Here is a 26,448-nt window from a genome sequence, read left to right on the forward strand (position 1 = left end):
AGTCCATGACTTTCCGTACCTAGGAGGCTGATGACGTGAAGTTCATAGGCCTGGCTGTGAAAAGTGGTTTGTAAATTGTTCCCTCTCAGGATCAGGCCTGAGAGACTGGAGGCAGAGTGGGTTTTTTGTTGAGGAATGTGCCCCCACAGAGAGTTGGGTTTCGTTGTCTTTGATAGATTCTGGTGTGCAGTCTGTGGGATACAGGAGATAGGTGGCAGGTTTTGCGTTTTGAGCTGTAGGAAGTTGGCTTCAGTTCTGGCGTTGAGGTTAGATGCTTGTTTGAATTTTCAAGCCACTTTTTAGAGCTGAGCCTATGGACTGCACTTCATCAGCATCCTAGGTAGTAGGTACAGAAACTCATGGACTCAATATAGACAGTGGAGCTCTGACACACTGCGACCTGCCGGACAACTGACTCCCCAGGTACCTGTACACTTTTACCTGTGCTGCTATGTCCTCCTTTCCCCCGCCCCCTGTCCCTCACCCCTGATGCCCCCATTTCCATTTTCACCGACTAGGCCTGCATTGCTTGCCAAGCCAGCCTCTGGCTTCTTTGCTATTCCTTCCATCCAGGACCAGAAGACACACCAACTGCAGGTGCTTCCTCAGTCCACTGAAGGGCTTTTCAACCCAAAAGCTTGCTAAGATACATTTCTCTAACTATACAGTTGCCCTACTAAAAAAGACATCAGATTGTCTCACCTGTTCTCATTTGAAGTGGTGGACCAGACTGAGGCTGTAGGGGAGGAGGAAGTCTCATTACTACTGTGTTGTATACAGGCCCCAGTGCCAGTGAGGGCACACCTTAACACAAATATAAACACACACACACACTGAGTCGCACAGTGAGGACACACCTTAACAGACATGCTAGAGAAGAAACAGCTCCTACTTGATAGAAAAGAGGGCTCTGTGTGTGTGTCATGTCACCCAGCCATGTCACAAGTTTTGCCTGTCTGCAGCCAGAGGTGCAGGGCCCCAGCACCCACACTCCCCCTGCACATATCTGCTTGATAACTAGCAGGCTTCATGGCCGCAGCAAGGGCAAGCAGGGCTGCAGTTTCCACCCCCCGTGCCTTAACGCAGACAGTCACACAACCACCTATGCCATGAGTTTTGCCTGTCAGCAGCCTGAGGTGCAGAGTTCCAGAAGCCAGAATCCTTTACACCAATCTCCTTGAAACTTGGCAGGCTTCATGCCCTCAGCAGGGGCCACCAGGCTTGCAGCTGTCACCCCACTGTGACTTAACACACACACGTGACATGAGTTTTGCTTGTCAGCAGTTTGAGGTATAGTTTCCCAGATACCCCTGCACCTATCCCCTTGAAACTTGGAAAGCTTCATATTCTCAGCAGGGGCATCCCTCCAGTTTTTACCCTACTGTGGCTTCGCACACATGTGACACAAGTTTTGCTTTCAAGATTTGGAGGTGCAGTTTTCCAGAAACTCCTGAACCTATCTCCTCGAAGCTTGGCAGGCTTTGTGCCCTCAGCAGGGGCTACCAGCTCAGCAAGTTTCATCTGAATCAGCCATAAAATGACAAAGTTATAGATATTTCATTGATTCCCCATTATACTCTGTGGCCGAATCTCCAAATCTCTCCAAATCGGTGCCAAATCTTCTGAAGCCAATTCAGCTGAATCGATTTAGAAAAGTGATTCAGATCTCTGAATTGAATCGCTGGCCTCCTAATTGGCTGAATCCAAATCCGAATTGAATAGTACCCTATTTGCACAGGCCTAATAGACACAGTTCCCAGCCATGCTGCCAGCTGCTTCCCTAAGCTACAATGTGTTGCTGCCCTCTGGATCTTCCTTCTATTTGTCCCACTGGGATTTGAATACAAATAATAAATGTTTGGACGTTCCCCAGCCAAACATCTGCTCAGTGATTTCTCCACACAGCCCAGCTGACAAATCACCTCTTTCCACATCTGGTCCCGTTTATCGTTGAAATCTCCAGTCACTGGAATATCCACAAACATGACACCTTCTGGTATCACATCAGGTCTTGGGATTGTCACTTCCACTTTCTTGATGAAGGGCCAGAGACGTGCATCTCCATCCCGGTCTGATTCTCCTGTGTCCTTGTTCCTCTGACATCGGCTGCATGGGTCCAGTCTTTCCAAAGGTTTTCCTGGGAGACAATCAATCTATCAGTCTCTGCCATCTGTGGTGACAGGACCTTGCAAACAGTAATCAGGTGCATGTTCTTCCTTCCAGGGAGACTGAGAAACTGGAAGCATCATTCTCTCAGGGAGGAGAAGGGACTTGTTCAAGGTCACACTGTGAGTCATAACCAGACCTAAGACTAGAACACAGCAAACCTGTGCTCCATCTCTGTGCGTCTATATTAGCTGGGGCAAAGAGGCCAGAAATAGCATGCGAGCAGGGCTGGACACAGGCATGGGTGACCTGGGAGGCCACCCAAGGCCCAGATAGGAAGGGGGCCCATAAAGGGTAATTTTTAAATTATTATTATTATCATTATCTCTGGTGAAGGGGTGCCCAATATTAAAAGTTTTCCCAGGGCTGCCAGGTGCCTAGGTATGGTGCTGCATGTGACCCATCCTTCTGGCACTGCAAAGCATGGTGGAACATTCATGTAGGTCCAAGTGGATTCACTTCCTCAGGATCCCGCCCCTCCGGAAGCTCCTTATCAGGGAACAGAGGGACAGACTCCTAGGGTTTCTGGGACAGAGGTTTATATGAGTCTCTGCACAGACAGCCGTACCCCACACTTCAGCCATCATCAGTTTGACAAGACAAGTCAATTTGCAGTTTGGGGACAGAAGGGAGGGAACAAACCTCTGCAAATCCAAGAATGAACACACATTTTTTTAAAAAATACAAGCTAAATGAAACAGGTCATTTCAAAAAGGGCGCACAAGACAAAGTACTTTTTGTTTGGTTTTCCAACCAAAAATCAAAGCGATTATCCAAAACTGACATTTGGCTGCCAAATGACTTCATATTAATTCAATCATATTTTCTAGAGAGACAATATTTGGCTGCGTCGCTGAAGCTGCTATTTTGCCAGGCACCTAGATGACAAGAGATTCTCATTTGCTTAATGGGACAGATTTAATTAATCATCACAGGGATTCCAGAATGGACTCACAAATAAAGCAATTTTGCCCTGCAACCTGTTAGGGTGACACTATTTGGATCTTGGGAAGCACTGGTTTTGCAGCTAAATAAAGGCTTTAAGCTGTGTCTCAGCAAAAGCTGCTGACCACAAGGCAGAATGTTGTATTAAAAATAGCATTGCAGATGCTTAGGCAAGGAGTTTTCTAACAAGGTCGTAGAGCCCATTGTGTAAGAGGAACAAGATGCAGCCCACCAGCTATCATCAGGAGATGAAGCAGAAGCAAAGCCTTGGAGATGGTGCCGAAGTCAGCAAGAAACCAGAAAGAACCAGCAAGTGACTGAGAGAAGCCAAGTTCATGGCCTTACACATGTGCTCTTAGCACAGAGGCATGTAAATGAAGGAAATGCGTAGGCAATTCCATGCTAATGAAGCAAACAGTAAACAGAGGCGGAGCTTGAGATGGGTGGAACAAAGGAGGACTGAGAGTGCAGTGAATATTAATGAGCATGAATCAAGGTGTATAAAATGTGGAAAAAACTATTGTTCACTGCAGGTCCCTGGTTTGTTGGTTTTTTGGCACCTGGCCCAAAGCTGTCTCCATTCTGAATAAAGCTGTTGCGAGCAATGTGTGCTGGTGTTTGCTCCCTGCTTGCTCGGGCTAATGAGTAACAGGATCCATGAGCGATTGGATCGTCATCTCCCTAGTCGTTGGGCACTGCGTGGAGTGGGGCTCTAACAAAACCTACCCCAGGTTCTCTGGAAAAACTTACCACACATCCACACTGAGAGAAGCCAGTGGGTACATCTACACATGAGCATTTACTGTGCAGTAACAAATCACTGTGCAGTACAGGCATGCATCTACACATGCACATATTTATTCCTCAATAAATATGGCGACTTACACTGATTTGAGCATAAACCTGATACCTGCATCATGCATGTATCAAATTTACTCCCTACTAGTTGCTGCATAGTAATGTACATGTAGATGACTTACTGTGCAGTAACACTGTGCATCTGGACTGACTTGGTACTAACTTTAATCCCAAGTCAGTCCACACACAGCGTTAATGTGCTTTAACACCTGCACGTGTTAGACACCAGCCTATCCCCACTTACTGCGCAGTAAATTTAAGCTGGCGTAAATGCACCTGTAGACATGCCCAGTCTGTATTTCAGCTGAAAGCTGAAATCAGCACCTACTGAATTTGCCCTTCTTAACGAAAAAGAACAAAGAGATGGATATACAGAAAAGGGGATACATGAGTTTCCAAGGGCTGGAGTGGATGTGTGCAGGGCATCAGACCCAATACAGGGATCTCTGGATGAGTTTCTCCAGCCTGTGTTTCACAGGTTAGGCTACCTGAACAAAATAGCCCCTCCTGGCCTTCAACACACTCACCTCATCTCCTCGGAGAAGAATGCATCTTGAGGTGGGAATATCTATCACTAGCTTTGCCTTTACCAAGTCTGTAACTTCTGGTTTCAGCATTTTGTCCATATATGGCTCGGAGCTTTTGAATGGCTTCCTTTCTCTCATTATCATCATCATCATCGTCACTGTCATCATCATTGTGGCCATTGGTACCATCCCCACATTTCTCTATAAGCTTCAACAGATTCTCCATTTCCACCCTCCATTCCTGCCAGAGCAGATCGGAGTGAACAGATTATTATTCCCCTTGAGTATCTGGCCTAGATGTGATTCTCACAAGATAATTCAGCCATCACAACTGGATTTCATTAGGGTTATATGACCAGTGGCAGCAAATTGAAATTAGGGTAGGAGTGGAAAGGACTGGTATCTTATGCCTTAATGGGGTTCAATTGAAAATGTTTAAGGACTCACTGTAGTGCTGAGCAGAAGGGTAAAACCACTCATAGGAAGCATCAGGGGATGAAAAGAAATAGGTGCTCAGGAGATTGGAAGCTGGCAGCTAGTCACCTCTGGAGTGAGCCAGTGATCTACTCCTGAGCTCTTTATATTTGAACTGAAAAACAGGTATAAGCTCTGGGCATCAGAGAAGGAGCCTTGTTCCCTGAGTGATGAGGTGAAGGCATGCAATCAAAAGACTTGGAAGATCAAGGCTGCTACCAGGAAGAGAAAGCAAAGGTTGGGTAATGGGTGGCACTGGTGGGTGATTCCTGTCTGCCAACCAGATCTCTAATCTCAGGATCTCTACTGCCTGCCTGCCACAAACCTGAAGCCAAAATATTACAGAAACGCTGCTGAGATCATCCGCCCCTCTAGCTACAGCCATTGCTCATTCATGTGGTCAATAATGATACTGTCAAGAGTGATCCTGAGCAGATCAAAAGTGGCTACCAGGCTCTGGGCACAAGGGGGAAGGAGATGACAGGCTCAGGTAGCATTCTTATATCACTGTTTTAGCCGGGCGGCTTTAAGTTATGTTATAGCCTAGGGGCTTGTGTTTTGCTTTGTTGTTGTTATTACCGGTGGTTTGGGTAAGGCTATTAGGGGTTGGAGGAGGGCTCATAGGGAACCCACAGTAGTGTGGGGGCCTCAGCGCCAGTAAGGGTGCAGCGTACGGGGTACATAGACCCCAGCCCCAGGAGAGGGCCGTTTCCAGAGAGCCCCAGAGAGGGGGCATTATTAAGGAGCCCCAGTGTGGGAACAGTGAGCCCCAGATAGGGGGCAACATTACCAGGAAGTCCAAGTGTGGGCATGGTGAGCCCCAGATAGGGGGCAACATTACTAGGAAGCCCAAGTGTGGGCACAGTGAGCCCCAGGTAGGGAGCAACATTACTAGGAAGCCCAAGTGTGGGCACGGTGAACCCCAGGTAGGGGGCAACATTACTAGGAAGCCCAAGTGTGGGCACGGTGAGCCCCAGGTAGGGGGCAACATTACTAGGAAGCCCAAGTGTGGGCACGGTGAACCCAGGAGAAGGCGTAAGCCTCACGGAGAAGGCCCAGAGAGAATAGGAAGGGGACAAAATAGGGATAGACCTGAGTCAACATCGGCAAGGTGTGGACTGCGGTGTAGGGGAGGAAACGGAGCCGCAGATAGTGCCCCTAGCAGCGGGGTAGTGCAAGGGCAGCCTCCCGCTAATTAACCCCAATTAATCAATTAATAACAAATTGTGGCAGGAGAGTAGGCCGGCGGTTGCCCCAGGAACAGGTGTGCGGGCCACATTAAGGTTGGCCTAGAGTTGGCTATCTGTTACACCAGGCCTTACCTCATCTGAGAGGAGGTGAATCTTTGCCTCGCAGAACTCGGCCCAACTGGTGTAGATTTGCACCACACATGAGGTGCACACAGCACTCCCTGACACCGGCAAGAAGAACGGTTTCTCCAAGATGGCATTGAGCAGTGAGGTCTTCCCAGCCCCAGTGCTGCCAAAGAGTCCAATGTAAATGGGATCCAAGGAGATCTTCTCTGTCAGCTTGGAGACGTGGTTGCTGGAGGGAACAAGGAGACAGGAAAGGAGTTTCATAGATTCATAGATGTTGGGGTCGGAAGGGACCTCAATAGATCATCGAGTCCAACCCCCTGCATAGGCAGGAAAGAGTGCTGGGTCTAGATGACCCCAGCTAGATGCCTATTTAACTTCCTCTTGAAGACCCCCAGGGTAGGGGAGAGCACCACCTCCCTTGGGAGCCCGTTCCAGACCTTGGCCACTCGAACTGGGAAGAAGTTCTTCCTAATGTCCAATCTAAATCTGCTCTCTGCTAGCTTGTGGCCATTATTTCTTGTAACCCCCGGGGGTGCCTTGGTGAATAAATCCTCACCAATTCCCTTCTGTGCCCCCGTGATGAACTTATAGGCAGCCACAAGGTCGCCTCTCAACCTTCTCTTGCAGAGGCTGAAGAGGTCCAGGTGCCCCAGTCTCTCCTCGTAGGGCTTGGTCTGCAAGCCCTTAACCATACGAGTGGCCCTTCTCTGGACCCTCTCCAGGTTATCCACATCCCTCTTGAAGTGCGGTACCCAGAATTGCACGCAGTACTCCAACTGCGGTCTGACCAGCGCCCGATAGAGGGGAAGTATCACCTCCTTGGATCTATCTGTCATGCATCTGCTGATGCACGATAAAGTGCACGATAAGAGTTGGATGACTGCAGCACCTCCACGTACACAGGAAGGGCCAGGCAGCTTTCCCCTTCACTGATAGAAATGCTCCTGTTGTTGATACCCTCAAAAGGACCCACTGAATGGAGACTGTTGGAGGCCCGGTATGCTCTGGGCATGATGCAAAGCCTTCTAGAGTCAATGAATGACTCTTCCCCATTCACATTGGACCAGACATGCTCCCCAGGAACTGCAAGGCAGGGGTTGGCTCTCTAATGGTGTTGTCGTCTCCATTGTATCCCATTTGCTGCATTTGGAAAAGGTGGTGGATCCTGAATCCTGTCCAGGAGTCTCACCAGGGAGTTGGGTAAGGCCACAGCAGCAGGCACTCAGGCCCTGTACCATTGCCCATCCTTGCTCACCCCTGGCTCCAGGCCTCACTCAACTTCTGGAACCTGGGGAAGCATGATGCTGAGAAGGTGACACATTGTGGGGCTGCATCCCCTCTTCTAGCAGATGCACAGGCCCCGGGCAGGCGAATGGAGCCTCTCTGCATCACGGATAGTCTGCAACCACAGGGTCTTTCACTTCCTCTAAAAGGGCAGCTGTTGCTGGCAGTTGTCAGGTGTTGGACACTAAGTGAGATAGACCCCTCGGTCTGATCTACTCCAGCAATTCCTCTATCCTATCCAAACCAACCCCCCTAAGTGCAGCAGGAGTTCAGAGGTAGATATGCCTACTATGAAGTCAATCTGCCCATGTCACAGAAGTGAGGTCCTGTGTGACTACCAACTAGTGCCCAAATCCCACAGGCTATGGAGAAGACACTGGGTTGCAGACTCACTTGAGATACTTGATCTCATCCGGCAGGTTTTGCTGACTCACAAAGGAGGACAGCTTCTCATGTGAGGCCTTCAGGATTTTCTTCGTCCTGGATTCCAGGTGTTCACCTGAAAAACAGAATACCATTACGTGGTCAGACCTACAACTACCCCTATCCATCCGGTACATGCCTGAATCACACCAGTTAAACACCTCACTGCAAGGATGGTAGACTTCCCCATTCAACATGGCTTAAAGTAAAACAAAGGGTGATTTAGGCTGGGTTAGGAAGAGTTCCCTAAATACTGGGATGCATCACCATTGGAACAGAGTCTGGAGAGAGGCTGCTGAATCTGTCAAGCTTTTAGGTGAAGCTTAAGCAAATATTTGGTGCCACAGCAGAGGCTTTTGACTGCCTCTCTGGGCCCCAATGTGTTCCAAAGGGTGGCTGTACCAACGCAGCCTCATTCAGAAGACATTTAAAAGAAAGTTCCTATGTTAGCTGTGGCCAAACTCCAACTGGTGCTTCTGCTGGATGACAAGCAGTGGGACAAGCCCAAGGGAGAGGTGCCACCTTCTCCAGCTGACAGTCACCATGGAGGCTCCCTTGGATGGGGCACCTATTCATGGGCAGCACCAGTCTGTTCTGGGGCTCTGAGATGACCCTGTCTGTGGCACAGAGCAGCACAGCCACATGGAGATGAGCGAGTGCAGTCCTACACCCCAACCCCCTGGAAGAAGAGTGGCCTCTGTGCTTTCCACCACATGGAAAGGAGGTCCAGATTTGTCCTCCGCCACCCCGGTGTCTTTCAGGACTATCCCTGTCACAGCCTCCTAAGGTCAGCAGCCCCTGGTGTATTTCCATACTTACACTTCATCAGGAACTCCTTCTCCTCCAGCAAAAAGCCTTGGTACTTGTTGATCCTTCTCCTTTTCCTTGCGGGTATTTCTACTGTGTCTCCCCACTGGGGACCTTGGCAAGTGAAAGAGCATCCTCTTAATGTGACTTCTCTAGAGATGGTTTGGGTAAGAAGGCTGAGTAATAGACACTTTGCAGCTCATTACAGAGGGCATCAGGGGACATGGATCCATTTCTGTGGCCAAGCCCATGGAGGTTTATGAGACACACCAGCACTTAGTTTATAAGATTGAAGCCATGTACTACATGCTGCTAAGTACTTGTGCCCTGCAAGGATGAGACAGGCAAAGAGCAGGACACAGAACATGTCCTCTGCTCCTTTGTACAGTGGGGGCCAAAGCACTGAGAGATTCAGGCTGAGATGTCTAGGAGGCAACTTAGCAAATGTCAACAGATATCTCAGGAAGGTAAGCACCAGGGAGCTGGGTAAGGTACTGACGTTGAAAACTGAGTTGTGTCCATGAGGTTGCTAACTCCGGGACCCATCATTGGGATATCCAGAGAAAATGCATTGGGAAAGACAGGCCTCCAATGGATTTTTTTCAATCTCTGAAGAGTTAAACCAGTACGGGCCAAACTAGTCCCTGCACCCTCCCCAAGTGCCACTTTGAGTGCCCTGATCTGCTGCTCTGCTTTCTGCTTCTTCCCCTGTGCTCTCTCCCTGTTCTGCACCTTGGCTCCTGCTCTGTGTGTTGGTTTGCAGCCACCACCCACCTGAGCTGCCGCATGCCACTCACAGAGTCTGCTCTTGTCACAAGCTAAGCAGCTTTGCCTTGTACCCCCAGTCCTCCCCTCTGATCTCACACCAATAATGGACAGTTTCCAATTACTGAATGTTATGAGCAAGGGAGAGGGAAAGGTTAACAGTACAATCTGACTGTGATATTCAGCCAATATAAGTCAGTGCAGGCAGCTGGGCAGCTCTGTCCCCCCATGTGCTACTGTGACCACCATACAGGGTACATTCTTACCTGGGAATTCAGGTGTGTTGCTTGCCATCCTAACAAAAGATCTCCAAAGTGAGCAAGTAATGCTGGTTTATGCTGGGCTGTTCTTGCTCTTTAAGGCCAGGAAGTATTTGAACTGGAATGCAGTGATGGGGACTCAACAGGATGTCATGGTTTTGGAGGTTTTCTGGAGGAAGAAGACGTTGGCATTACCTTCTTCAGCACATCTGCTTTGTGTTTAACCCACCAGGCCCTGTCTGGTGCCAGTGTCACTTTGCTCAGCACTTTCACCACCATTTCCTTCTTACATGGGATGCTTGGAGCCTGGCCACACTATGGTCCTGTCTGCATGGGGATCTGCACTGCTCCAGACTGCAGGGTGGCTGCATCAGTACAAGCCACTTCATGCATGTGGGGAAAACATTGCTCCTTTGGAGCTTTCCCTTGTTTGAACCCCTGCACTAAGCACAGACAGTTAAAAAACCTGAAGTTGAATTGATTCAGTCTTTGCAAGTTAGTCTGAGCTGCAAAGATTGAACCAATAAGCAAATGAGCAGACATTCACTTGTGATTCAAGAAAAAGCTGGCCACATGGCTGGCTGAGGACAATAACATTTTGAATGAAACTGCTACATTCAAGAACTACCTCCACAGAGATCTCCAGATAGAGAATAAAATTAACTCTGTTTCTCTACTTCCTTCACCCTGTCTTCCACCCTCTAGCTATGCATGCATCTATTATTGCTTTTCCTTGCACTTTATGTCAGTGAGCAATATACATCAACCCTCATCAAGACAGAATCCAAGGTTGAGGAAGTAGAAGGATTGTGGGTTAGGCTACGTGGGGGGCAAGGAGAAAGGGATTTGGTGGTAGGGGTCTGCTACAGACCCCCACATCAAGGGGAAGAAATAGATGCGGGGCTCCTGAGGCAACTCTCGGAGACCATAAAAGCTAAAGAGGTGGTAGTCATGGGGGACCTAAACTACCTGGACATCTGCTGGGAGATGCAGACAGCAAAGTCCCACCGCTCACGCAGGTTTCTAACCTGTGTACAGGACCTCCACCTGACACAGGAGGTACACGGTCCCACTAGGGGGAATGCCATACTGGATCTGGTATTGGCAATAGGGGATGATATGGTAGGGGACCTCCAGATCGGTAGCCATTTGGGAGACAGTGATCACCTAATAATAGAATTCACCATAAGACGTCGAGTGTGTAAGGTAACTAGTAGGGTGAAAGTGCTAGACTTTAGGAAAGCTGATCTCACTGCACTCAGGCGATTAGTCAAGGACGCACTGCAGAGTAGGAGTTTTGAAGGGATGGGAGCCCAAGAAGGGTGGCTGTGCCTTAAGGAAACGATCCTTCGGGCACAAAGCAAGACAATCCCCGAGCGAGGCAAAAGAGGGAAAGGGGCCAGGAGGCTTCCATGGCTGACCAGAGAAATCCAGGGCAGCCTAAGGACCAAAAGGGGAGCACATAAAAAGTAGAAACAGGGTGAGATCACTAAAGATGAATATACCTCCTCTGCTCGTGCTTGTAGGGAGGCAGTTAGACGGGCCAAAGCTACCATGGGGCTGAGGATGGCAACCCAAGTAAAAGACAACAAGAAATTGTTTTTTAGATATATAGGGAGTAAAAGGAAGGCCCAGGGAGGAATAGGACCCCTGCTAAATGGGCAGAAACAATTGGTGACAGACAGGGGGGGACAAGGCTGAACTCCTCAACGAGTTCTTTGCCTCAGTGTTCCTAAGTGAGGGACACGACAAGTTTCTCACTGGGGTTGTAGAGAGGCAGCAGCAAGGCGCCAGACTGCCATGCGTAGATCCTGAGATGGTGCAGAGTCACTTGGAAAAACTGGATGCCTTTAAGTCGGCAGGCCCGGATGAGCTCCATCCGAGGGTGCTGAAGGCACTGGCCTTCGATACGGTATCCCACCCCATACTGGTGAACAAGTTAAGAGGCTGTGACGTGGATGACTACACAGTCCAGTGGGTGGCGAATTGGCTAGAGGGCCGCACCCAGAGAGTCATGGTGGATGGGTCAGTCTCGACCTGGAAGGGTGTGGGCAGTGGGGTCCCTCAGGGCTCGGTCCTTGGACCGATACTCTTTAATGTCTTCATCAGTGACTTGGACGAGGGAGTGAAATGTACTCTGTCCAAGTTTGCAGATGACACAAAGCTATGGGGAGAAGTGGACACGCCGGAGGGCAGGGAACAGCTGCAAGCAGACCTGGACAGGTTGGACAAGTGGGCAGAAAACAACAGGATGCAGTTCAACAAGGAGAAATGCAAAGTGCTGCACCTAGGGAGGAAAAATGTCCAGCACGCCTACAGCCTAGGGAATGACCTGCTGGGTGGCACGGAAGTGGAAAGGGATCTTGGAGTCCTAGTGGACTCCAAGATGAACATGAGTCGGCAGTGTGACCAAGCCATCAAAAAAGCCAATGGCACTTTATCGTGCATCAGCAGATGCATGACGAATAGGTCCAGGGAGGTGATACTTCCCCTCTATCGGGCGCTGGTCAGACCGCAGTTGGAGTACTGCGTGCAATTCTGGGCGCCACACTTCAAGAAGGATGCGGATAACCTGGAGAGGGTCCAGAGAAGGGCAACTCGTATGGTCAAGGGCCCGCAGACCAAGCCCTATGAGGAGAGACTAGAGAAACTGGACCTTTTCAGCCTCCGCAAGAGAAGGTTGAGAGGCGACCTTGTGGCTGCGTATAAGTTCATCACGGGGGCACAGAAGGGAAATGGTGAGTGTTTATTCACCAAGGCGCCCCCGGGGGTTACAAGAAACAATGGCCACAAGCTAGCAGAGAGCAGATTTAGATTGGACATTAGGAAGAACTTCTTCACAGTCCGAGTGGCCAAGGTCTGGAACGGGCTCCCAAGGGAGCTGGTGCTCTCCCCTACCCTGGGGGTCTTCAAGAGGAGGTTAGATGAGCATCTAGCTGGGGTCATCTAGACCCAGCACTCTTTCCTGCTTATGCAGGGGGTTGGACTCGATGATCTATTGAGGTCCCTTCCGACCCTAACATCTATGAATCTATGAATAACTTCTCTTCTTCTTTTATGCAACTTCCTTACTGCCTGTGAGGACAGTGCGTGCCATTCACTCCTAGGGAGACAAAAATCTATAACATTTTGCAGACTTAAGGGGAACAACCCACAAGCTGACAGGCTGCCTTTACTGGAGATCAGGAGTTACCCCAAGGGCAAAATCTAATCTGTTCCCTGTAGACATGCAGCAGAATAGGGGAAAGTACACTGGATGAACAAAGAGCCCTCAGATCAATCCTGCATTGCCCCAGGTGCTGAAGGCAGGTGTGGTGGGCCAGTAGGGGGTGCTCCTGCATTAAGCCACCCACCTCACTGCACCCGACTACCTTCCAAGCTCCAAGGGCATCTCTGGGGGTGCCTCACATCTGACCCCCACCCCCTTCCTGGAGTACACCCACATGCATGGTCCATTAACAAGCCTGGGGATAACACTGCCACCACACAGAGTCTGGACTAATCTTGGACTCACACCCTCTGGGAAACACAGGCCTAGTAGTCCTTCAGGGTACTTGACCCACTGCAGGAACTTGGGGTGCTTTCCTCAGTCTGAAGTACAAATAGTGGTCTCCTTTTGTCAGCCAAACCAAGGGGACCCCAAAGCAGAATCTAGACCCTCTCCCAATAAGTTTCCCATGCCAGGCACAAAGGAGAATTTTATCGGTTACATGGAGTAGGTTTGGAATAGGGTACATGGTAGAGAAATATCAGAAAAATACCTTGGGGCAAACAGTGGCATGGTAAGCTTTGATTATGAATCTGTGTTACTGCAAGCTATATATCTAGTTAGACCTGAAGTAGCGTATTCACAAGTATCATCCAGAGGCCGGTGGAGATTCCCTCTGGAGGTAAGCAATTAATTGACATGAGTTTCAAAAGAAAGAGTGAGTTTCAGATGGTCCAGCTTCTCAGAGAGTTCTCATGATGGCTGCTGCTCTACCTCCTGGGCAGTCCTTAACTTATGTAGACCTTATGACCTCATTTAGCTGATCCAATGAAGGCCAGCAACTGTTGGCTGCCAGCCAATCCATTTGAAATGCATCACTGGTTGCAGGGTAGACTGGCAGGGTCTCTAGCCCCCTCCCAGTCATGATGGCATTACTCAGAACAATAGGGAGTTTAAGCCCCCACCCAGGTGTGTGAGGCCTGTCATGTAGGCAGAGGAAGCAGGTTTCCCCCTCCCTCGCGAATGTATCCAGCTCAGGTTACAACTCAGGGTTACCTGAAGCCAATGGGGCCAGGGGTGTCTGCCCCCTGCAGTGACCATGGTAACCAAATGGTCAGATAGCAGAGTTTGGGGAGAGACAGAGATGGTATTCTGCCACAGCAGGTCCTCAATGCCTGTAGCTTTATACCAAGAACCTATGGACTAGGGATCTGAACTGCCCAGCCAGCAGGACTGTTTACATGAGTTAATGGCATGCATGTGTAGAAACACCCGCAGTATCAGAGACTGCCATAGCAGGGATCACTGTATGCAGTTCTACAGCCCAAGAAACACAGGAGGCCAGTCCCAAGAGGACCATGGGTATCCCCAGCTGCTTCTACAGTTTGTGCAAGAAGGAGAAAGCAATGCTAAATCTGTGAGTACAACCCTGCACAGACCTGCCGGGAGGTTCTCCCTTCAAGCCCCATGGCAGAATCCTGATGCCTTTGAGGAGTAGCATCTCCTCAGGAAGTGGGGAGGCATGCACTGGGGTGAAAGCGAAAGGGGAACGAAGCTGGGTACAACCGTCTTTGCTCCAGCAACCAATGACCCAACCAAGCAGACACAGAAAGGGGAAGTGCACAGCTTCCACACAAGAAAACAAGCTCGGGGACACCTGCCCATCACTCAGTATCATATCAGCATGGATGCAGTCAAGCAAGACCTAGAGCCAGGTCTGGACAAGGAGCCCTTTGCCAGGATCACTATCCTGGGAAGGTAGCAAAAAACCTAGCACAGACGCATCCTGTCCCAGCAAAACCACGCTGTTCCCCAATGTGGCACACTGCAGCCCCTGTGAGAGCAACGAGCAATGCCATCCAAAATGCAGGCCTAACTGGGTCTGCTCTGGTGTCTCTTCTGGACACAGTGGCCTCCTCAGACCGCTGCCAGCACAAGCATGGGGGGAAAGCTTGTAGTATAGGCCTAAGAGCCTCTCTTCTGAAGCAAGCCAGCCTAATGCCAGCTGAATTAAAGCTGGCATTAAAGCTGAATTAAAGCTAATTAAAGCTGAATTTCTTTGGTTAAGCTCTCAAGTGCTAAACCTTTCCTGTCTCACTTAGGGACACTCATTCACTGCCTCAGTCCAACTGATGCTTACACATGGACATCAACTTAAGTACATCTGCAGCTGCACATATCAGGGCCTTTGATAATTAGAGAGGAAAGAGGCTGGGACTTTTTGCTTCAGATGTGAGAAACAAGAAGGGGCACAATAACAGGATATGTTAAACAAGGGCTGGTCTAAGAAAGGCAAGTCAGACACTTTCCCACAAGCTTTGTCATAACATGAGAATGTGATGTGCAAACTGGCTGGGGATTGGAAACTGGCTAATGTGGCCCCAATTTTCAAGAAAGGGAGGAAGGAGGACCCAAGTAACCATAGGCCTGTAAGCCTCACCTTGGTGCTTGGGAAGATGTTGGACAGAATCATCCAGGAGCACATCTGTGGGGGGCTGCAGGGGAGATCCTGCTCAGGGGCAAACAGCATGGGTTCATCAAAGGCAGGTTCTGCCAGACCAACCTGATTGCCTTCTATGACCAAGTAACTAAATCCCTGTATGATGGTATCGCTATGAGAAATAGTCTTTCTAGACTTTAAGAAGGGCTTTGACACCGTCTTTCACCCCAACCTCATCAATAAATTAAGTGACTGTGGCATTGATGCCTGCACAGTTGGATGGGTAAAAAACTGGCTGATGGGGCACACCCAGAGAGTAGTGATGGATGGGTTGTACTCAACCTGGCGAGATGTGAGCAGTGGGGTACCCCAGGGCTCGGTCCTTGGGCCCGCACCGTTTAACATCTTCATCAGCGACTTGGACGAGTGAGTGGAAAGCACGCTGTCCAAGTTTGCTGATGACACTAAGATGTGGGGCGAGATGGGCACACTTGAGGGGAGAGAGAGGCTGCAACTAGATTTAGACAGACTACAAAAGTGGGCAGACGAGAATAGGATGGGGTTCAACGTAGACAAATGCAGGGTGCTGCACCTGGGGAGAAGGAACCCACAGCACACATACAGGCTGGGGAGTTCCCTTCTTGAAAGCACTGAGGCAGAAAGGGATCTTGGAATCATTACTGACTCCAAGATGAACACGAGCCGCCAATGCCAGACCGCAGCCAGCAAGGCCAGCCACACCTTGTCATGCATCCAAAGGTGCATCTCGAGCCGGTCCAGAGAGGTGATCCTCCCCTCTACGCGACTTTGGTCAGGCCACAGTTGGAGTACGGCATCCAGTACTGGGCGCTGCACTTTAAAAGGGATGTGGCCAGCCTGGAGAGGGTTCAGAGGAGGCCACCCGCTTGGTGAAAGGGCAGCAGGACAGGCCCTACGAGGAGAGACTGAAGGACCCAAACCTGTTCAGCCTCAGCAAAAGGAGGCTGAGGATGGACCTGGTAGCTGCCTACAAGCTCATCAGGGGAGATCAACTGCAAATAGGCAGAGTCCTTTTCTCCTCAGCACCACCTGGGGTAACAAGGAACAATGGTCATAAGCTGATGGAGAATAGGTTTAAGTTAGAGATCAGGAGGCAATATTTTACAGTTCGGGTGGCCAAAACCTGCAACCAACTTCCCAGGGAAGTGGTCCTCGCCCCTACTTTGGGCAAATTCAAGAGGAGGTTGGACAATCACCTGTCTGGGGTCTTGTGAACCCAGCATTCATTCCTGCCTGTGGCAGGGGTCAGGCTAGATGATCTGATCAGGTCCCTCCTGACCCTAGCTACTATGAAACTATGAAAATATGGAAGGGAAGCAGATCTGAACAATAGAAGGACTTTTTTTTTTCCTTCCCACACACTGCACAATGGGCCAGGCAGCTCATTACCACAAGTTACAACAGGTTTGACCCCATGCGTTGATAGGCATTACAGCCAGCTCTACACAAATACTACTCTCAGTTGGGAAATGGCCATCAGCTTCCTATAAAGGGTTGAGAAGCTGCAGTGGAACTGCAGGTGGGAGACACTGTCTTGGGCTAGACTCTGAAACTGGCTTGAAGGAAGGGAAGGGGTGAAGGAGGAAGAGCCCATGGTGGTTGGAGGGGCTGCTTCATTGGAAAGCATCATGCTGAAGGAGACAGGGAAAAAGACCAGAAGCCTTATACTCAGGTTAGAAGCTCAACACAGCAGGTTATCCCATGAGTGTCCACTCCCATAGCAGATGCACCTTCCTCTGAAACATTAGAGCAACGCGAGGTCACTGTCGGCAGGGCTAACCAGACCTTATCGTGCATCCACAGGTGCATCTCAAGTAGGGCCAAGGAGGTGATCCTCCCCCTCTACATGACACTGGTCAGGCCACAGCTGGAGTACTGTGTCCAGTTCTGGGCACCCCACTTCAAGAGGGATGTGGCCAGCATGGAGAGGGTCCAGAGGAGGGCCACCCGCATGATCCGGGGACAGCAGGGCAGACCCTACACTGAGAGGCTACTGGACCTGTACCTGTTCAGCCTCCACAAGAGAAGGCTGAGGAGGGACCTTGTGGCTGTCTATAAACTCACTAGGGGGGACCAGAAGGGTTTGGGGGAGACCTTGTTTCCCCTAGCACCCCCAAGAACAACAAGGAATAACGGCCACAAGTTGTTGGAGAGTGGGTTTAGATTAGACATCCGTAAGAACTACTTCACAGTCAGGGCGGCTAGGATCTGGAACCAACCTCCAAGGGAAGTGGTGCTGGCTCCTACCCTGGGGGTCTTTAAGAAGCGGCTCGATGCCCACCTGGCTGGGGTCATTTGAGCCCAGTTTTCCTCCTGCCCAGGCAGAGAGTCGGACTTGAAGATCTACAAGGTCCCTTCCCACCCGACTGCTATGATTCTATGATTCTACGATTAGGGGCTGGCTGCTGCTGCAGAGACTAGACGCTGGACTAGATGGACCCCAGGATTCATCCAGCTTGTCACTTCCTATGTCAGGTGCATACACTGCACAGAGGGAGATGAAGAAAAGCAGTCGGAAATCCAGGGATGCTTCCTGAGCCCCTTTACCTCTCAGGGTAGTTACCCCACACTCTGCTTTGCAACAAAGCTATCACATTCCACAATGCTTAAAGCTACTAAAGTGAACCCATCCAGAGCTTATATCTGTGCTGCAAAATGTCTGCACCCATTGGACAAACAGCATCCCTGTGAAAGCATCAAACCTGACAGTATGGACAGGAGAAAGCAGCAAATGAGCCACAGGCAGCCAAGACAGCCCAAGCAGAAGGGCTTTTCCTATCAGGGTTTAGATAGGTAATTCTTAACCTTCAGGTGCCTCAAGATCTTTTCAGGCGTGCCACAGAGGGCCACACAACGTTAGCACTGTTTGGTGGGCAAACATGATTAATGAGATAAACCCAGAGATTTCAAACAGACAATCATAGTGTTAAAACCTCTGACCTGCTGTGGCCATTCTGAGTTTTTTGCAGAAAAAGAATTGCTCTACTATTTTCCTCTAGTCAAAGATCAAGTGAAAGCTCAGGGCTGGTGTCTTCCAAAGGAGGCCTTGAGTCACTGAATCATAGAAAATGAGGGTTGAAGGGACTTCAGAAGGTCACATCTAGTCCAACCCGCTGCTCAAAGCAGCCCCAACTACATCATCCCAGCTAAGACTTTGTCAACCTGGGTCTATCAAAACCTCCAAGGACAGAGATTGCACCACCTCTCTGGGTAACCTGTTCCAGTGCTTCACCACCCTCCTAGTGAACATGTTCTTTCTAAAAGCTAACCTCAACTTCCCTTGCTGTAACTGGAGCCCATTGCTCTTTGTCCTGTCATCTGCCCCCACTGAGAACAGCCCAGCTCCATCCTCTCTGCAACCCCCCGGCAGGGGGTTGAAGGCTGCTGTTCAATCCCCCTCAGTCTTATTTTCTGCAGACTAAATAAGCCCTGTTCCCTCAGCCTCTCCTCACACCATGTTCCCCAGCCCTCCAAGCATTTTCATTGCCCTTCACTGGACTCTCTCCAACTTGTCCACAGGGTCTATAGAAGTTGAGAACCACTGGGTTAGATAGTAAAGTTTCTCTCAGCAACACCCTGCTTGAATCATTGCAGACTCTACACATATTCCAGCAAGAAACCCCCTCTATTTCTTAGAAATCATAGAAAAATCATAGTAAATTAGGACTCGAAGGGACCTCAGGAGACCACCCAGTCCAACCCCCTGCTCAAAGTAGGACTAAATAGATCACTCCAGCCAGATGTATGTTGAGTCAGGTTTTCAAAACGTCCAAGGATAGAGATTCTTCCATCTCTCCAAGTAACCTGATCCAGTGCTTCACCCCCCAGCTAGTGAGAAAAGAATACTTTGCTTACCCCCTTATACCGAGCAAGAAGAGGGTAATTTGATAGCCTCTTCCCCCACAAAATAGCAATAGACTCATACCTAAATGATTCCACTGTCTCTGAAATGAGTAGCCTCTGAATGACTGCTGATTTCTCCTCCTTTTTGTGAAGCAGCAGAAATGAAACTTAGCCTACAGCAATAATTGACTACATGCCAGGCTCCTCCTCACTTCCTACATACCCTGGCAACTCAAGCATTTGAAAGATCATGGGAATGGTTTTTAAAACAAGAGTTTGAGCTTTGGCTATTTGCTTGCTCATTTTGGAGCCATTAGACTGCATGCAGATCTCACTTCCCTTGGTATGAATCTCGCGCCGCACATAACTGTAGGAGCTTGGATTTCAGGAGCAATACAAATGCCTGTGGAAAGGCTTGTGGTAAAATCACAAGCATTGGCAAAAGCAGGTGTTGCTTAATTGGTTAAGCACTGATGCTGGATTTGACCCATAAGATAGAGTTCCTTAATGCTCTAAATGTATTTGCTCCTCTAGGGACTAGAGTCAGACCCAACCAAAGCCCTGGATGTAGCCGTAACCCACTGTTGTGTGTATGATATACAGTATCTGGGTCTGATATAATTAAGTCTCAACCAAGCTCAGAGATGCACTTCCCTCACGCTGCAGGTCCTGGGTTCAATCCTTCGCAATGACCATGACACCAACACTGCTGAGTTGCTAAGAAGTTGTTCTCTCCAGTTTTCATGGAAGGTCCCTCTTCCTCATAGAGAATGGAGCCGGAGCCATATGCTAAACACATCGATATACCGTTACCCACCCCCCCAGTCAGAAGACCCATGAGCAAGGCAGCCCTCCTTCCTGGGAAGGCTTGAGGCAGTGTCATCCCTGCTGAGGGGAGCTTGTGGGAGGGGACTGGGGTGTGGAAATGCCCTCCACTGTCTCTGAGGGGACTTCCAAGTGGGCATGGGCAGGGATGGGGAACTTGCCATAAAGGATCTGGGAGCAACCACCATTTTGTGGTGGAGTTTGCACCCGTGTGGCTGGGAGAGAAATGCTGGCCTCCATGTTGTACCAGCTTGGCTGGAGCAGGGGGTGGCCTCCATGCTGAGGGGATCATGTGGCAGCTGTGACCTCAGCTTTTCAGGGTTTGGGGGCTGCACCACTGGTCACCCTGCACTTTGTGGCAGGCAGTTAGGGAGCAGCCTGCTTGATGAGAGGCAGCTTGTGGCAGGAATCTTCTTGAAGAGAAAAATAGTGGACATAAAAGCGTTGGGTTCTGTATCAATAGAGGACAGAGGACAGAGTAGCAGAAAACTGGAATGTCTTCTATGATGGCCACCCTAGACTCAGGGTCCTCCATGTTGTGATGGAGGTTGGCAGTGATGTGGTTGCCTGTAGCCTGAGGTACCGTTTGTGCTGAAGTGTAGTGGGAGAAGTGGGTGCTGCCATGCGGGGGATGCTCTGGAGTGGAAATGGCCAGCAGATTCAGGGGGGACTCGTCACATCCGGGGTGGCATCGAGGGGTGGGAGGATGTTTGCACTTTGCTAGGGAGTGTCTGTATTGGGGTTGTGGTTTCACCCCACACTTTGTGAGGGACCATGAGGCTGTGGGGCAGCCTCAGCTCAGCATTTGTGTTCATCATCCTTCCTGTGAGGCAGCTTGGGACTAAGTGGTGAGGAGAGAGGCAGCCATGTTGTGAGGTAGCTTGGGGCTAAGTGTGAGGGAAGATGGCCTGCTGTGGCTGGAAAATCATGTTAATGCTGGGTGGTGAGAGGCAGTGCCCCTCTGTGTGGGTGAGAACTCGTGGCTGGGGGTCAGCATGTGGGTTTTCACCCCCCTTTGGGGCAGGGGAACCGTGCTGAAGGATGCTTAGAAGAGGTTGGTCACAGGAGGCTAAATATGTGGGACATGACAGGGAGCTGGAGACTCCTGTCACCAAACAGGATCAGACTCATTGATTACAATGGGTGAGTAAACAAGTGGGCAAGATAAATGCTAGCCAGAGGGCAGGCAGCGGGAAGGAAGGAAGAGTGGTAGGAACTAGAGCAGTCAGTCCCCTCCATGGGGGGCCCTGGGAGCCCCCCAGCATTTATTTGAGAAACAGCAAAGGCATGGCAGGAGAGTGAGGAAGAAGGGCTATTCCCATTTTATAGGTGAGGAAGCTGACTCACAGATGGGGACAATGGGACATGCCCAAGGTCTGTGGCAGAGATAGTAATACCCCCAGGCAGCTCTAAGGCAGGCGGGAGTGGAGGACTAGAAGAGGGTATCTTCCCTTGAAGACCTGAACAGCCACAGGCTCCACTTGTTGGCAAAGGCTTTCTTTGTTTTATTACTCACAAAAAACCTACTTATGCTCGTGATAGTGGTATGGACATAAGTTGCATACCTAGACTTTGCACAACCAAGGGTTTCCAGGCCCTCCATTATGCCCCAAGAAAAACAACTTTTATTTTCATCAGAATCTTTCTGTACCATTCATAAATTAATAGAAATCATAGGAATTAAGGGCTGGAAGGGACCTTGAAAGATTGTGGGGTCCAGCCCCCTGCTCTAGGCAGGTATATTGCTGAGATCAAATGATCCCAGCAGGTGTCTGTCCAGTCTCCTCCTGAAAACTTCCAAGGTTGGGGACTGCACAACCTCCTTGGGAAGTCTGTGCCAGATCCTGGTCACTAAGCCTGTGCGAAGTAGCTATTTGCTTCAGATTCAGCTGATCTGGGGGACAAGGATTCAATCTGGTGATTTGAATCACTGCCCCAACTCGATTCAGCCGATTCTGATTCAGAGATTTGGCTGCTGCCCCACCCATCCCCTGCCTGCTCTCCCAGCTCTGGCAATGGCTGCCCCACTCTCACCAGCTTCTGACTCTTTGAAAAAGAAAGCCCCAATTCACCAGGTGCTGCCCCTGCTGCCCCATACCACATGGAGGGGGCTCTGCCACGGGCCTCCGCACCCCCCCACTCTCCCAGCCCCCCCCCCATGGCTGCCCCTCCTGGCCCAGCTCCCAGCCCTTACAAAAAAAAAAAAAAGCCCTAACTCACTGGATCCTGCCCATGGCGGGTGAACTTCTCTGACCCCCACCTGGCCAGCACTGCATGGGGGGCTCTGCACAAGCCCCCAGAAGCCCTGAGGCTGCTGCAGGAGCCAGTGAGTTGGGGGGGTTGGGGGTTATTTTCTTAAAGGGCTAGAGCTGGAGTCAGTGGGGCAGGCATGGGAAGGGCTGGGAGAGCCAGTGGGGGTCAGGGGGCCCATGGCAGAGCCCCCCCATGCAGAAGAGGCAGTGAGTCCAGGCCTTTTTTAAAAGGGCTGGGAGCTGGTGTAGGCAGGACAGCCATGGTGGGGGAGCAGGCAGGAAATGGGGCTTGGCAGGGGTCCCCCCTGTGGTGGGCCAGTAGGGGAGCTCCTGTGTTGAGCCTCCCACCTCACTATGCCTGTCCACCTTCCAGACTCCACGTGTCTCTCCAGGGGTGCCTAAGCCCTAGCAATCCCTTTTCAAGCCCCACCGCAGAGTCTGGGGCTAAAGTGTGCTGCCACCACCCCGAGAAGGAACTGTTTGGGTTCTGTGTCCTTGGGGAGACACAGGCCTAATAGTCCTATGAGTACTTGACCCAATCCAAGAACTTGGGGCACTTCCCCAAGTCAGGGGCCCAGAAGGATAGCCTCTCTTAGTCCGCAGACCCAAGGGGCCTCCTGGGTATAATTAAATGCACCCCTCAATAAGTCTCCCACACTACGTACAAAGGAGAACTTTATTGGTTACAGAGGGTAGGGTTAGAATAGGGTCCAGGGTAGAGCAATACCAGAGAAATCCCATAGAGCAAAATCCTGTGGCTGGGGTAGCCTTTGATCTCGCATCTGAGTTACCACAAGCTATATATCTAGTTGGATCTCAGGTAGCTTACTCACAATTATCATCCAGAGGCTGCTGGAGATTCCCTCTGGAGGCAAGCACTTCCTTGATCATGAGTTTTGAGAGACAGAGCCAGTTTCAGATGGTCCAGCTCTTCTTTGTTCCTGAGTATCCCTCATGGCTGCTGCCCCCCTCCTCCTGGGCAGTCCTTAACTTATATAGCCCTTGTGAGCTCATTTACCTGATCCAATGGAGGTCAGCACCTGTTTGCTGTGAGCCAACTAATTTGAAATGCATCACTAGTTGCCGGGCAGACTGTAGCCCGCCAGGAAGGAAGCCCCTCACCCAGGTATGTGATGCCAGTCACGTAGGCAGAAGGAGCAGGTTTCCCCCCTCCCTCAGGAATGTATCCAGCTCAGGTTACCCAAAGAGATGGGGTAAAGGTATGTATCCTCTGCTGGGCCCATCCTAATCACAATGTCACAGAGCCGAGTTTTGTGGGGAGAAGCAAAGGTGGCTTTCTGCCACACCCCCATGGTCTCTTCCCCACTCCTCCAGCCTCCCCTCCCCTGGCCCTACTTACCAGCTCGAAGTCCAGGTCCAGCTCCCTGCTGCAGCCAGTGGGGACTGCCCAAATCACCACAGCTCTCAGTCTTTTCCAAATCAGTTTGGAGAGCTTCAAATCAATTTGCACTTTTTAATCAGTCCCCTGATTCAATTTGGATTCAGAGATTTGGCCACTGACTTGGGCCAAATCTCCTCTGAATCAAATCAGCACCCAAAGCTTCACACAGCCCTATTGGTTACCCTTACCGTAAAGAAGTTCTTCCTTACATCCACCCTGAAACCATCCTCTAATGGTTTATGGCCATGCTCCTTGTCCTCCCCTGGGGCACCCTAGTGAACAGGTTTACTCCCAGCTCCCAATATTCACCCCTACACACTTATAGACAGCCACAAAGGGGTGACTTGGTGGCAGCCTATAAGTACTTAAGGGGTGTACACTAGGATCTGGGGAACACTTGTTTACCAGGGCACCCCAAGGGATGACAAGGTTTAATGGTCACGAACTGCTGGAAGGCCTTTTTAGACTGGACATAAGGAAGAGCTCTTATGCTCACAGACAAAAGCCTGAAACTGGGTTGTGAATGCAGTAGAAAGGCTCCAGAATCAATAAGGCAAAAGAATCTACAATTGATTTTTGCTTTTTAACCGCTGGAGCTGCTTGCTTTTTTAAATTAGAGAAATAGGGAGGAGTCTGGCACTAAATCAATTGTGGTTTAGGCTTCAGTTTCGTTTCTCCTGTTCCAGGAAATAGACAATCACCACCGGCTCAGAAGCCGATCTTTTTGAAGAGGTGCAGTACTTCAGGTATGTCTATTGTTTTCCTGTAAAGTTGGTAACTTCTATGTCCTTTGGGGTGCTAAGGGTGGGCTTGTGGCCACATTCCAGCAGTTTTGGTTAAAAATAACTGACAGCTTCTTTCCTGTTGGAAGTTGTCAGGATTTGCATGGGCTTTTGAGCAGAGTAAGTGGTGAACACCCTGTGTTACCATTATCTCGCCCTGGGAAGTGGGCTGATTAACTGCCTGTAACACACTGGTTGCAGTGTGTTCTCACCGTTCAGTGTATTTCATCCCCTGGGCAAGTTTCTGTTTCAGGTAAGCTGGTAGTTTGGGGCCCTAATTGAAGTTCTGATGGGGATGTCTTTTTAACTACTTTAATGAATGTGAAAAAATGAATGTTTCACTAGAAAGAACAGACACAAGAGAAACTTCCCACGTTCCTGCAAGAATCAGGTTGCTTTTCGTTAGGTGCCTTAATGCTGACTTTGCCAAGCAGTTCCTGTGTTTGTATGTCAGCTAGGCACACAGGAGCTGACTAAATGGGTCGCATCAGGGGTCCAACTCCTCCGGAGCTGTGTCTCCAGCAGCAGCTGGCCCCTCTGCTTCAGTGGAAGATGCAACCAAGTGGGGTGATACCTGTTGTGCTGAGCTTCCAGCCTGCTTGGATGGGCTGCCCAGGGAGGAGTCAGTCCTGTGTCCAAATCTCCATTTTCTTTTTCAGTAAAGCACCCACCGTAGCCTCCCCCTCCCAGAGACTCCTTCCCTTTCTAGAAGCTGCTGTGTTTTTTCCTTGCTGTCTGGCCTTGAGTCCCTGGTCTCTGGGCTTAAGAGCAACTTCTGGGAATAAACTGGAGCAGCCTCACAGTGAGCTCCTGGAATATGCTGGTTGCCTTGGATGGGTAAGGTGTGGTTGGGCCACTCCATGCTGGGACATGCCACTGCTATGGTACAGAGCCAGGCATCTTGTTACACACCTGTAGAGGAAATGTTCTCCCTTCTCCTTTCCAAAATGCCGGGCCAACATCTAAATCTTGTGGCTGCAATTACAGATGTTCTTCTTATCTGTGAAAGGGTCCAGTCCTTCTTCCAAATGTTACAATGTTACACCGCCTTTGGTCTCAATGCCTTCCACAGACTCTTTGTGCTTTATGGGGACAAGAGGATTTATGCGCTTTTTGGGACAATGAGGATTCCCTTCTATCAATCACATATTGGTTTTGAAGTTTTAACTTATGAAAACAAATTGAAGACCCAGTTTCTGTGATTTGCTCTGTATGGGTTGTAGGAGTTCTGGTTGGGTTAGGCTGTAGTTATGTTAAGCCAGGGGTGGGCAATTATTTCAGTTGATAGGCCACTGAATGAGTTTCGATGAGCTGTTGAGGGCTGCACACACACAATCTTTCAGAAGCTATTATTTTAACAAATTATAGCTACAGAGCAAATCATATATGAAAAGTCAAACACCTACTATGACTGGGGATCTCTGTACATTACCTCAGAAGTGTCTCCCGCGCTAACTGGTTTTCCTTTAGCCGCTTACCCCCCACCCCCTCCAACCCAACTGGCAGAGGTTTTAAATATACCATGGTTTTTACTGCCCCAGTGATCACCGGCTGAAAGCCCAGCTGGCAGGGCTCCTCCACCAATCAGGGTTGGAGGGACAAGGGACAGAACTAAAAACATGAAAGGACCCACTACCGGGGGCACTTCTGTTGCAATATACAGCCCTTGACATGCAATGCCATTTGGCTCAGCATACCACAGCTGGCCCTGGCTCTGGGCAGGGGCACAGACTCTCGGTAATTTTCTGGATCATGCTAGTACAGCCGTCCGGTGCAGACTCCCCATGTAAACAGGACCATAGCATGTCCAGGCTCCAAGTGTCCCATGT

General features: G+C 50.0%; 2 protein-coding genes across 4 annotated transcripts in view; one reads left to right on the forward strand and one right to left on the reverse strand.

Moving 5' to 3' along the window:
• Positions 1 to 582: 582 nt before the first annotated feature.
• LOC132250744 (nuclear GTPase SLIP-GC-like) lies at positions 583 to 19,524 on the reverse strand. Of its 3 annotated transcripts, none has more exons than XR_009462333.1 (7): positions 19,441 to 19,524; positions 9,835 to 9,997; positions 8,816 to 8,917; positions 7,967 to 8,072; positions 6,293 to 6,515; positions 1,923 to 2,137; positions 587 to 736 (listed from the first exon to the last, which is right to left on the reverse strand). XR_009462333.1 is itself a non-coding variant. In XM_059727897.1 (7 exons), exons 2-6 carry the CDS (start codon positions 9,860 to 9,862, stop codon positions 4,498 to 4,500), a joined length of 699 nt encoding a protein of 232 aa, XP_059583880.1. In that variant the 5' UTR covers positions 9,863 to 9,997; positions 19,441 to 19,524; the 3' UTR covers positions 2,052 to 2,137; position 4,497. The 3 variants fall into 3 exon arrangements, 2 of the variants coding, with proteins under 2 accessions (XP_059583885.1, XP_059583880.1); XM_059727897.1 differs by lacking the exon at positions 587 to 736 and adding an exon at positions 4,497 to 4,737 and having other exon boundaries at positions 2,052 to 2,137; XM_059727902.1 differs by having other exon boundaries at positions 583 to 2,137.
• A 4,969-nt stretch (positions 19,525 to 24,493) lies between these two features.
• The window catches only part of LOC106739843 (nuclear GTPase SLIP-GC), a 49,348-nt gene continuing 47,393 nt past the window's right edge, over positions 24,494 to 26,448 (forward strand). The window contains 1 exon segment of the mRNA XM_059727187.1: positions 24,494 to 24,583. The gene's annotated coding sequence lies outside the window, so the exon portion shown is untranslated.

This window comes from Alligator mississippiensis, chromosome 1 (assembly GCF_030867095.1).
Source record: "Alligator mississippiensis isolate rAllMis1 chromosome 1, rAllMis1, whole genome shotgun sequence".
Classification (NCBI taxonomy): Eukaryota; Metazoa; Chordata; order Crocodylia; family Alligatoridae; genus Alligator; species Alligator mississippiensis.

Coding starts and splice junctions, on each gene's coding strand:
- LOC132250744 (XM_059727897.1), bottom strand. CDS start 9,862: ATGGCAAGCAACACACCTGAATTCCCAG. Junction 8,073..8,815: donor GAAGGAGTTCCTGATGAAGT/GTAAGTATGGAA, acceptor TCTGTTTTTCAG/GTGAACACCTGGAATCCAGG. Junction 4,738..6,292: donor TTCACCTCCTCTCAGATGAG/GTAAGGCCTGGT, acceptor CTGCTCTGGCAG/GAATGGAGGGTGGAAATGGA.